Genomic DNA, 13,008 nt, shown 5'->3' with positions numbered 1-13,008 from the left:
AGGATTGTGACTCGTACAGGCCCATATCACTATTAAACATGGATTTCAAAATTGGAGAAGGTATTGCCCTTCATTGTAAAGGAGGAATGGACAGGTTTTATTAGGGGTCACACTGGATGCAGAGAAAGTATTTGACTGGGTGGAGTGGCCTCTTTTATATCCTGGAAGGGTTTGGTCTTGGGAAGGGGGGGTCCTTCTCCAGATGGGTGGCAGTGTTATATAGTGATCCTATGGCAGCGGTTCTCACTAATAGCATACGGTCTGACCATTTTAGTATTGGTAGAGGCAGTCGAAAAGGGTGCCCCCTTTCACTGCTACTGTTTACATTAGTGATTGAGCGTTTGTCAGAAGTGATCCAGAGGGACCCCAATACAGTTGCTCCGGAGGTGGATCGGGGGACATAAAATCACCCTTTATGGATATGATATTCTTCTTCTATCTAACCAGACAATATCTGTGCCCTATTTACAACAAATTATTAATTTACAGAGGAACCTCGATTATTCGAATGCTAGTTATCCAAAAATCGGATTATCCAAAGGAGATCTTAAGGCCCCGACAGAAACATTACATCAAAGACGTGTTTCCAACAGTGATCGGATCTTTTGTTTACAGTGATTAAACAGGCACCGTTTCGAAATGACTGACCTCCCGCCCCTTCCTCCCCTTCCTCAGATAATCTCTCCAACGTTGTCCTGTGCAGGGTAAACGTGGAATCTGTCAAAACGTTGCAGTAAAACGTGCGTGTGTGCGCGCGCATGCGCACGCATTGTTTGTAGACTTACCCCACAAAGGCAGCAGCAGTCTTGTTGTTGGTGCCCAGTCTAGCTGGACCAAAGGGGAGCCAGGGCAGAAAGGGTGGGGGGGAGATGCATGGGGGGAGGCGGTATTGGACAGGGGTGGGGGAGAAGGGCGGGTGGGGGCGGTGTTGGACATTGGCGGGCGGGCAAGGGCAGGGACTGCTACTGCAGTCTCCTGAACGGGGAGCAGACTTTAAAAACTCCGAGCCCCAGAGGAAAGGCATTTAATTGATTAACCAGATAATCGATTATCCAAACGAAGTAGTGCCCACCTATCTCGTTTGGATAATCAAGGTTCCCTGTATTTGGTTCTTTCTTGGGGTATAATGTCAATTTTATGATGTTGGAGGCCATGCCTGTGAGGGGGCTTGTCAGAGTACCCGATCTTCAGAATGGTATCGGATTCCCTTTCACGTGGTCACAGGAAGGTTTCCTATATTTAGGCATTTTTATTGCTCCGGCCTTTGATCAATTATACAAAGCTAATTTTGCGCAGTTGCTAAGACAGGACCTTCAGCACTGGGAGGCTCTTCTGATACCTTGGTTGGGTAGAATAGCTCTGGTTAAAATGAATGTTCTTCCTCATTTATTACAACCCACGTGAATACTCCCTTTGACACTACCTAGGCAAGCTCTACAGAAGCTAAACAGTTGGCTTGGTTCTTTCATCTGGAGCCACAGGCAACCTCTTATTAAGCTTGCTAACTTGCAACTTCCACAGGGGGTGGACTTTCCAGATTTTAAGAAATATCAATTAAGTTCCCTATTATGTGACTGACTGGGCTTGCCCAGGACCAAAGGTCAATTTGGCTGGATACCGAGGCCTTCCAGGCAAAACACCCTCTCATTAATTTGCTGTTTATCGACAAGACGAGGACTGTCATGGAGCATTGCAGAAACCAGATTGTCCTTAACACGGTTAAAGCACTGAGAATGATATGACAAAGCAAGGGCAATTTACATAAAACTTCCCTTTTTTCTCCCATAGTAGGAATGCCAGGATTCCAGTCAGGCTCGATGGATTCTGGTTTTAGGTTAATGAAGTCTAGAGGAGTTTCCTGTTTGAGAGACTTATTTGAGGGGGAGGTCATGATGTCTTTCGATCAGCCGAGCCAGAAATATGAACTCTCCAGTAGGGACCTCTTTCATTATTTTCAGATTAGGGACTTTATACAGAAAAAGACTACGTTATCGGCTAATCCCTACAAGTCTGATTTGGAGAGGAGAGTACTTCAGTCCACAGGTACTCTCTCAATCAGTATCCTCTACCATTCATTAGGAGGTAGTGTCTTGAAGGACATTGAGCAGCTCTGTGGGATCTGGGCTCAGGAATTGGGGATGGAGATCACATCAGAGGCATGGGAGGATATTTGGGAGAATGAGGGGAAGACTTCAATTTGTAATAGGATGCAGGCTATGCAACTTAAGGTTCTCCACAGGGCTTATTTGGCACCAGAGCGGCTTGCAAAATTTAAGGAAGGAGCCTCTCCAATGTGTCCCAAATGTAAAACAGATATTGGTACTCTTATTCATTGCTTGTGGTCATGCCATAAGCTTCGTAGGTATTGAGGCGCTATAGCGAGTATTTTGGAAGGGGTCTTGGGAACAGAGGTCAAGGTAGATCGGTGCCTCCTCTTGGGTTTGCTGAATCTGCCCTCTTTAGATGCTCATGGGAAGAAACTGATTAATATTCTCTCATTGTGGGAGGAAGAACATTCTGATGAGCTGGATATTGGAAAATTTCCCAGGATTTTCAGGGTGGCGTAGGTTAGTTATGGAGCATATCCCCCTAGACTTCCTTAGAAGTATGGTGCACCAGAAAACTGAACTTTTTTTTATAGGGTGTGGTGGCCCTTTTTGAACTATATAGACGCAGACTTGCCGGCCATATTGATGAGGGCCTTTGTGTTGCCGCAAGGGTAGTTTCTGGCGGGCCAAGGGCCCTTGAGAGGAAGAATCCCAAATAAATACGGGTACGCCAACTGATGCGTGATGGGTTGCGTTGAGTATTGCAATTTAATTTAATTTACCTTGGTTCGATCTAATTTAGTTTAGTTTATTTTGTTTAATTATTTATTGAATTGTAGTATGGGTAGACCTTTTGTAATTTTTATTTTAAACTGTTTATGGAATCAAGTAGTAGCTAGTCTATTGATATTGTTGTTATATTATAAAATTGTTATACTATTTTGCAGTAATTTTATAATTTTGTAAAAAAGTTCAAAACCTTTTTTCAATAGAAATATTTATTAAAAAGGTTTCTTTCCAATTCTCGGTCGAAAGAGCAGGAAATCTACATTCAGTAACACTGAAAAAGGTAATTCTAAAACCCAAAGGAGAAAGATCAATCCTGTACCCTACAAATTAACCAGTAAACTAAACACTAATCATTGCTGTGCAGATAACATCATGGCATCATCAAAGAATCAAAAGAATTGTGAAACCAACATATCTGGTTTTGAGATGTGGATTGATTTTACAGGACTGGGTTTCCCTGACATTTCTTTCCCTCCAAATATAATATTTGCATTGTCTGTTTTTCTGTGCATGTATGGGGATATTTAAAATGGGCAAAAGTTGTATAGTCATAAATTAATAATTCATTTTCTTTTTTTCTGCCCTTAGTTAAGATAATTAGTTTGGTTGCAATAATTATTTTCTGGTTAATGACAAAAAATTGGTCTGTATTTCTTTAAACATGATCAGACATTTAAGTAAGTGGACATTTTGGTAGTTTAATTAAATTTTCAGATCTGTGGAAATCCTGGGAACAATAGGGTTCGATATCAGCGTGAAGCCCCAAGTCAGTCATGATAGTTATGGGAGCGAATGTCTTATGAGGAAAGGCTGAGGGACTTGGGTCTGTTCTCATTGGAGAGGAGGCGACTAAGAGGGGATTTAACAGAGACATACATGATGATCAGAGGATTAGATAGGGTGGATAGTAAGAGTCTTTTTCCTTGGATGATGGCATCAGCTTAAACGAGGGGGCACAGCTGCAAATTGAGGGGTGATAAATTTAAGATAGATATCAGAGGCAGGTTCTATAGTCAGTGCGATAAGGGCTTGGAATGCCCTGCCTGCCAATGTAATTAACTCAGCAACATTAGGGGCATTTAAACAGTCCTTGAATAAGCATATGGATGATGATGGGATAGTGTAGGGGGACGGGCTTAGGTTAATTCACAAGTAGGTGCAACATCGAGGGCCAAAGGGCCTGTTTTGCGCTATATTGTTCTATGTACACTCTGTCCCTATTTAAAAAGTCCAAGACTCTGTATATTTTCCTAATCTACTCTGTGACCTTCAATGAAGAGACCATATTTAATGAACTATGCAGATAAAGTCCGTTGACCATAACAGCTCTTTAAGAAGCAAGTGATTAGTCATGTATATATAAATTAGAGAATTGGATGATAAAGGAAATGGAAACAGTTCACATATACAATTTAAAATGGTACTATAAAATTTAAGAAAGGGGAATGAACACATCAATATTCTACTTACAGCTCAGTGCATCTCCCAAGTTCGTTGGAGTTGAAGTGCTTGGAGCTACCTCTGTAGGTTTAGTTTCAGATTCAACTTTATAATTACTTTCATCTTGGCAAGTACCATGCTTGATAGAATCGAAGAACCATTGGATAGATATACAGTATACATTCCATTTTTTTGCACATTCATACTTCTGGCCTAGACACAGAACATACAAATATTGAAAAAAGCACGATAATTAATATTAGTCAGAATAACAATGATGATATGACTAAACATGATTTTACAGAGCAGCAGAACAGGTTCAACAGGCTACATGGTCTGCATTTGTTGCTACTATCCTACCTACCTACCACATAAACTTCGACCGCTAACTATTGAACTGGTTACCACTGAACAAGTGGTTCAGTTAACTAAATGCACAACGGCAACTAGAGCTGTACCCATTAACATAAATCAGGGAAGCCTTAAACTAGAAATGAATTCCAGAACCACAGAGAAAATTATATATGGTAGCAATAAACAAAGGGGATTTAAATTGTCTCCTTACTTAAGGAAATAACCCTTGTGTTGGAAACACTTCTGAGAAGGTACACTAACTGGATTCCTAGGACATGGGGGATGTGGGCTATGTGCCCTTGTTTAATAGGTTGAACCTATACTCAGAACTTAGAAGAATAAGAGGTGATAGAAGATTCTGAGAGTGAATTGCTGGGTACATGTTTGGAGGTTTCCTCTTGCAAGGAATTTAACAGACTGTACAGGTTAAAAATTTCCCAACTGAGACAGATGTAAGGAGGAATTTCTCTTCCCAGAGGGCTGTTTTTCTTTGCAATTCTCTTCCCCAGACAGCAGTGGATGGTGAATCAATGAATATATTCAAGGCTGAGTTGATGTGTTTTTGGATGAGTTATGGTCAAAGGATAGAAAGGAAAGCACAGTAAGGCTACAATCAGATCATGAACTTAATGAATGGCAGAGAGGGCTTAATGAATGTTCCTTTTTCCTTATGATCTTCTAAAACCAGGAGAATTTGATCTATCGTCTTTGATGTGAAAATAATTATTGAAAAATATTTCTGTTAAGATATAGATAAAGTTGTAAAAAGACAAAAAAATTCACTGAGGACACTTTAAATTCAAAAGCAATTTTCTCTCAAAACTAGCAAGAGCTACAAACAACTATTTCAAATCATATCTAAAAGCCAGACACAGAATAGCACTAAGTAAGTCTAAGGTGTTGCAATTCTTTGTTTATTGATGAAAGAAGCTGCACAGAATAATACAAGGGCCTGAAGAGGGAATTATATATGTTAACAGCATTAACCTTGCAAATTGGAATACTGAGCAAGCTGTTTGCGATACTTCAAAGCAGTATTCCCACTTATGAGAAATATCAAATTGTCAATAAGATTTACAATCAATCCATAGTAGCCCTATCAATCTCACTGCGCTGGCTTTCATCATCACTTTAATATATCATGCTTTATATGCATTATTCATTAGCCTAACTGCACGTTGATTAAATCGCATTTACAAGTATAACAGAGTCCCATTTTCAGAAAATGGGATTGCAGAAATTAGCGAACAGTCGACAATCTCCATATTGCTTCTTGCATATGTAGAACAGCCATGGCAATAAAGACAAGCAGAAAAGGAATATTATGCAGTTTTGTTCATTATGGAAAATGACACAAAATATAAAAACTGAGCAATGTGATATGAATATGGCATTTTTACCTTTAGGTTCTTGCACAATCAAATGTGTGCAATCATTCATCTTCAGCTGCCCGGAGTACTGGCCTCCATTCTCCAAGGTAAGCCGCTGTACTTCCTGTCTGTCCTGGCTACTCAGCCCAGTTACACAGATTGTGCAGCCAAGGAATGGAGGACAGAGGTGCTCCTCCATATCCACATCTGTCAGGCTAATGATACTGTTTGAAAGAAAGAAAGCTAAAGTGAGTGAAATCAATACAAACAGTATGACCGTTACTTCATTTATGTTCCTCAACATCAATAAGTCACCAAGAACAAAAGTTGTTAATATAATATCTCAGTGTCAGCTGGGGACAACTTAAGGTCTTCACATCTTCTGAACTACTTTTCAAGTCTAGTTACGCTTACTTAAAAAAAAAGTAGTTTTTCACTTAGCACACAGCACTTCAAGTCAATAGCAACATTTTTAAAGCAACCCTAATATTCTCAAGTTTTACCTGCACACCCTGCAAATTAATTTTTGACATTTTAAAAATCTATTTAATAGTATGATAACTAGTGTCTCAAAACTGTTCAACGTGGAAAAAAGATGCAGTACTTTTATTAATCGTTTAAAAAGAGCTAGCCATTATCCTTTTCCCCATAATCCCATTGCCCTTTCTTCATAGCCTATCACATTTGTTCATTTCATGTTAAAACCTATTTACTGATTCTGTTCACTGCTGTTTCCAACAAAGCCTTTTTCGTGCCAAATACACAACAGGAGTTAACATCTCCTTTTAAAAAAACATGAACAGAAGTACAATCTGCCAAGGACACTTACCCCTTTTTAGCTTTTTCCCAGCATGCCTTAACCCAGGATGGAAGTAAAATTTTCTTTTTCAGACTGGCAGCTACTAAATACTTCTTGCTTCCAACCTCTCCAGCTATCAGATGAGTTACCGAGATGTTGAAATCTCGAAGGATCCGACCACCCATCAGTTGTACTTGTTTATGTACATCATCCTTAGGAGATAATACACAAATCATTCAGTCTCCCAGCAACTAATAATTAAAACAGTGCGCCGTGAAGTGTGCTTTTAGGAATACAAATTTCACTTCAAAACTTTGGGCACATTCAAATTATTACAAATGCAGGCAGCAGCACTTGTGATAATAGATTAAAAGTGGCATGGTCCAGTAAGTATATCTTTGGACCGAAAACAAAAATGACATTAATTTTACTTAATATACATCAGGTGTAAAAACTATAACATTTTCTTAGTTGTCATTTTAAGTAACAAAATAATGGTACTATAGAACAACTTATTTCACACAATGAAGCAACTGAATTAGCATTGAGTTTTACAAAATTGTTGACAGAAGCCTTTATAACGTATGGGTTAGAAATTAAATTGCGACCGAAATTCTCTCCTGGTTTTGAAACTTGGCAAGAAAACATAGCTTTTGATCTGCTAATTATAGTACCTTTGGAGCCACCTAATTTGTAGATTCCCATCAGAAATTTATCGTGCAATACAAGTTCAAAGGCCTTTGCATCACTATCTCTGAAGATTACGTACACCTAAGGCTGAAGTTAATAGCACTGCCATGAAATACATACCCTGGTTTGCTTATCCAAACTGGTGCATGAAACCACCACATCAGCCATGACCATACTGTAGACAGGATGTATAGCTTCAGGTACACTCTGTTGTTGCTGAAGACAAAATACAACCACTTGTGGGCCAACAATTCTACATCCAAGCTGCACATAAAAAAGGCAAATCAAAGTATAAAATGGCAATTATTGCTGCAGTAAGACTGAAATACTACAACTTCACAAAGGTGCACATTCTGTGTACCAACTGAAAACCCAAATAAATTAGTTTCAAAATAAGAAACGTGCTTCATTATCTCCTGTTAATATCTAATTTTATTTGCATCACTGTTAATGGCTATGCCTACTGCTGCTGAAGCCCTGATCTCCATGGACACCTCCCCCCTCCCCCATTGCTCCTCTCTGATATTCCTTAAAGCTAGCTGTGTGCACAAAAGGCCACGTTTCCCACATTAACAAATCACTACATCACAAAATAAAACAAAGAATGGCAAATGGTGAAGATCTGAAACAAAAACAGAAATTGCTGGAGAAACTAATCAGGTCTAGATTAGCATCATCTAGAATCATAGAATTCCTGTAGTGTAGAAAGAGACCACTTGGCCCATCAAGTCTGCACCAACCCTCTGAACAGCATCCCACCCAGAACCATCCTCCTACTCTCACCTCATAACCCTGCATTTAGCATAGCTGACCCACCTAACTTGTATGTCTTTGGACTATGGGAGGAAACTGAAGCATCTGTTGGAAATCCACACAAACACAAGGAGAACATGCAAACTCCACAGAGAGTCACCCAATGCTGGAATCAAACCCTGGGCCCTGGCACTGAGGCATCAGTGCTAACTACCATACCGTGGAGCCGCCCTTTCTGATGAAGAGACAACAGACCCAAAACATGCACTCTGCTTTCTTCCCACAGACCTTGTCAGACCATTCTGAGTTTCTCCACCAATTCCTGCTTTTATACCACAAAGTATTTAACTGGCTGCAAAGCACTTTCAGACATCCTGAGGCCATGAATGGCACTCTTAATACCACACATGTTTTGGCCATTTTCTGATGTTGCTGCATCACATTTCTTTCAATGTTCCAAGTAATTCCCTGTAACTACCAGTACTCAACCATTATTGTTCAGAGCTATCTTGGAAACCATTTAAAATTTTTGGGAAAACCCATTTCTAACAGCTGTTAGCACAACATTATGCCACAGAGAAAAAAAAAGAAATTTTACGTATGATCTCTTCGGCCCTTATTTTGCTGACTGCAGCATACACGTGAAGTTTGCTTAACTGTCAACTGGTCTGTAAGCTACAGGCAATATAAATTACTGACAGATATGCTAATAATGGCAGGATATCTGATGTTATTTCCATTGCAGAGTGATTCGCTTTACAAATTGTTTAGTAACTGGAACAGATCAATAGCTTTCTAAAGAAAGCATGGTCCTTCAATCAATTAAGAGCCCTGTGCTTCACTAAGCAGCTAATACAGTTAAACGTAGTAACTTTTACCAGAGAGTTTTTAAAAAGCATCTGGAAATGTCAATGAATAGTTCAACGCTGAACACTGAAAGGTCTGCCTGAAGGTTAGTATCTGATCAATGATTCTGGCAAAACAGATAGCCTTATAAGAACTAAAGGAACCATCTTTCAATGATCAATTTGATGCTAGAGGATTGTGGAGAGTAACAGTTATCTTAAAATGTCCGCGTTAGTGCAGATTGCAATTACTATGTATTGTTTGTATCGAGGGCTGTTTATTTACCAGTTCAGTGCTCAATAAACTTGTTTAGTAGTTTGTAAACTAAACGTGATCTGATAAATTATAAATCCCCTCACCCGCTGAAACACTAGGTCATATGGCAGATTATGAATTCTAGCAGTTGGTTTACAGGTCACAATGGTTCTCTGGTTGGTCACTAAATCCTACTGCCTTGTGGGACCACCATTGGTAAAAATGGATGTGACAGGGGGCTTTCTATTTGGGTTCCGGCCATACTTAAAAGAAAAGCTCGATATAACAACTTCAAAACAACACTACAAGAACAAAACACAAAACTACACACCTTTTTCAGGTGATTGTAAGCATCTCCCTCAAATGGGTCACATATATAAAGTGAGCTGTCTTTTACTTTCAAGTTAAGTACTTCATCTTCATGTATCATCTGCAGAAAATCCTCAGATTTAAATTCTTTAATAGCCTGCAAGTCAGAAAAAAAAAAGAGTCTATGAAATGAATTAAGTTAAAATTAAGAAAGGCTTAAACATTAAATATTATTATAGAAACCAACCTTATATGCTTTTGTGAAATATTCAGAATCTTTTCCTTTTGATTTTATGAATTTTACAAGAAAAGGTTCTGACTTGGCAGAGCTCGGCATTTTCACAACCTAAACTTGGAGACAAAAAAAACATCAAATGTATTTAAAGTCTCTCAATATCAATACAAAAAATGTATTTGGAAACAACCACAGTCACTTGAATTCAAAAGTATTTGAATGATTGCAAACCACTTTAAGACTTTTGAAAGTCATGGGGATTCTCAGTGATTAAAGACTTAACAGCAATCTAGGTTTGTTAATACATCGTATCAGTTATTTGACATTTCGATCTTTTACTGTAGATTCTCTGTCCTATGATCCTGCTTCACTAGCTACCTGATGAGGGAGCGGCACTCTGAATGTTTGTACTTTCAAATAAAGCTGTTGAACTATAACCTGGTGTTGTGTGATTTTTTAAACTTTGTCCACATCAGTCCACCACCAGCACCTCCACATCATAAATTAATCTAGTGCCATTTACCAGCATTTGGCCCATACCCCTTTTAACCCCTTCTATTCATAGACCCATCCAGATATCTTGTAAATATTGTAATTGTATTAGCCTCCACCACTTTGACAGCTCAATTCATACACACGTCATCTTCTGCGTGAAAACATTGCCCCTTTTAAACCTTTCCCTCTCATCTTAAACACATGCCCTCTAGTTTTGGACTGTACTACTCTGAGGAAAAGACCTTGGCTATTCACCCAATTATCATTTTATATGTCTCAGTGGTTAGCACTGCTGCCTCACAGCACCAGGGACCCAACTTTGATTCCAGACTCGGGCGACAGTCTGTGTGGAGTTTTCACATTCTCCCAGCATCTGCTTGGGTTTCCTCCAGGTGCTCCGGTTTCCTCCCACAGTCCAAAATCTTGCAGGTTTGGTGGACTGGCCATGCTGAATTGACCAGAGTGTCCAGGGATGTGTTGATTAGGTGGACTAGCAATGGGAAGTGCAGGGATGCAAGGATAGGGTGGGTATGGGTGGGATACTCTTCGGAGGGTTGGTGTGGACTTGTTGGGCCAAATGGCCTGTTTCTGCATTGTAGGCATTATATTAGATCACCTCTCAGCCTCCTACACTCCATGGAAAATAGCCCCAGCCTATTCAGACTCTCCCTGTAGCTGAAACCCTCCAACCCTGGCAATGTACATGTAAATCTTTGCTGAATCCTTTCAAGTTTCACAGCCTTCCTATAGCAGGGTGACCAGAATTGAACCAATATGCCAAAGGTGGCCTCACCAATGTACTGTACAGCCACAACATGATGATTTCTCGACCAAATTTCTACTTATCCTTCAATGAAATGGTAGTGTTTAGTCTCCAGCTGTCTTACCAATTAGCTTTATGGTCAGAGACATCAAAATTGATTAGTAAACAGCCTTTAAAAGAGTAAATATAAAAACATATTACACGTGAAGCACTTTCTGAATACTGCTTGCTGTCTTGCTTAAATACCTTGCATCTGAAGCCTTTGAAAACTCTAAATACACATCCTCCCACATTTATTTCAGCAGCAGTGTTGGAGCTGTTTGAAACATTTTACAGTATATTGTTATATATCCAATCATATGACATTCACTGTGAAATCTCAGCTGCAAACATTAACTGTTCAGCAATTCTGGAAACCAATTAATGGATGCAACCATTTCCCATTACCCAAGGAAATTTTGAATAGTAATTAATACAAGAACCCTCTTTTGTGGCAACTTCCAGAAACGGTTACAAATGTGAGATAAAGTCAAATGAAATAAAAGGCATTTTTAGGTAGATGTAGTCTGTTTAACACAAGTGGAGTGACCACGAGATATTCACATTTGTGAATCTTTTAGCTTTATATTACACTTGATTATTTCTAGATTTACCACTTTTTTATGAACATAGTGCAGCCACTCCAAATTGTGCTGTCTCACAAATATCTGAACTTTCTCAGGCAAATACACATACCGGGGTGGGATGATTAGGGTGCATGGGGGGGGAAATGATGATGGGGTGAGGATGAGTTGGGGTAATAGGTGATGAGGATGTGGGGTGTTGAGGACAGAGGGTGGGGGGGTTGATGAGAATTGGGATGACGAAGATTGGAGAGTGTGGGTGATGAAGATGCAGGGATGGGTGATGAGGATTGGGTATTATTGAGGCTGAGGGGTGACGAGGATGAGGAGCTGATGATGGGGATGTGGGGATGGTGAGTATGAGGGGGTGGGGTATGAGGGGGTGGGGGTAGGAGAATACTGATGGGGGTTTGAGTGGGGGGGGGTGAGGATGTGGGGGATGTTTGGGGGGGGGTGAGGGTGTGGGTCGTGGGGGGGGGGGTGAGGATGTGGGTCGTGGGGGGGGGGGGGTGAGGATGTGGGTCGTGAGGATGTGGGGGATGTTGGGGGTGGGGGGGTGAGGGTGTACAGAGCCATCAGGCCTCGCTCACCTGCAGCGGACACTGGTTCTCAGGGAGGACGCTCCGGGAAATGAGGCATCAGCGGGGCCCCGGCTCTCTCCCTCCCCCCGGGCCCCTCTCTCTCTCTCTCTCCCCCGGGGCCCCTCTCCCCTCGGTCTCTCTCTTCCCCCGGTCTCTCTCTCTCTCTCTCTCCCCCCGGTCTCTCTCTCTCTCTCTCTCCACCCGGTCTCTCTCTCTCTCTCTCCCCCCGGTCTCTCTCTCTCTCTCTCTCTCTCTCCGCCTCCTGCGGCCGACCCTGCAGTTACCCGGGAAACAGGACCCGCCGCCTTCACCGACTCATCATCGAGAGCCGCCGGTCTAACTCGTCTTTGCACTTTCCCATCATGACCCCTGTTTACGAAATTAACTTTTTATAATTTTCTAAAATGGACTATTCTTGTTTCCCGCTCGGAGTCATTTCACAAAATACCGAAGGACCCTCGGGCACATTTGTGGACGCACAAGGTTCAGGGGTCCTGAAGAAAAAAAGGCGGGAGATTGGAAACAGCATGAGATCACGTGACAGACTAAACTAGGAAGTAGATGAGGAGGCAGATGTTGCTGCAGGCATCACATGTGGAGTACTTTGCACATAATAAAGAATATAAATACTTTAGAAAAAGTTTAGAGAAAGCTAATT

The 13,008-nt window shown here is 40.8% G+C and overlaps 1 protein-coding gene across 2 annotated transcripts in view; it reads right to left on the bottom strand.

The window, feature by feature from the left end:
- topbp1 (DNA topoisomerase II binding protein 1) overlaps nt 1–12,482 on the bottom strand; it is a 60,406-nt gene extending 47,924 nt beyond the window's left edge. The window contains exons 1-7 of one of the 2 annotated variants that reach the window (XM_072560475.1): nt 12,360–12,482; nt 9,901–9,999; nt 9,676–9,810; nt 7,611–7,754; nt 6,831–7,012; nt 6,032–6,225; nt 4,308–4,490 (exon numbers count right to left, since the gene is read on the bottom strand). In XM_072560475.1, the coding sequence (XP_072416576.1) occupies nt 4,308–4,490; nt 6,032–6,225; nt 6,831–7,012; nt 7,611–7,754; nt 9,676–9,810; nt 9,901–9,990 (928 nt within the window). In that variant the 5' untranslated portion in view covers nt 9,991–9,999; nt 12,360–12,482. Of the gene's footprint in view, nt 1–4,307; nt 4,491–6,031; nt 6,226–6,830; nt 7,013–7,610; nt 7,755–9,675; nt 9,811–9,900; nt 10,005–12,359 lie in introns of both variants that reach the window. The other variant, XM_072560476.1, reaches the window with a different exon arrangement.
- Between the last annotated feature and the right edge of the window lie 526 nt (nt 12,483–13,008).

The sequence above is a fragment of the Chiloscyllium punctatum genome, chromosome 41 (genome assembly GCF_047496795.1).
Source record: "Chiloscyllium punctatum isolate Juve2018m chromosome 41, sChiPun1.3, whole genome shotgun sequence".
Classification (NCBI taxonomy): domain Eukaryota; kingdom Metazoa; phylum Chordata; class Chondrichthyes; order Orectolobiformes; family Hemiscylliidae; genus Chiloscyllium; species Chiloscyllium punctatum.
This window is presented reverse-complemented; position numbering and strand designations above follow the sequence as displayed.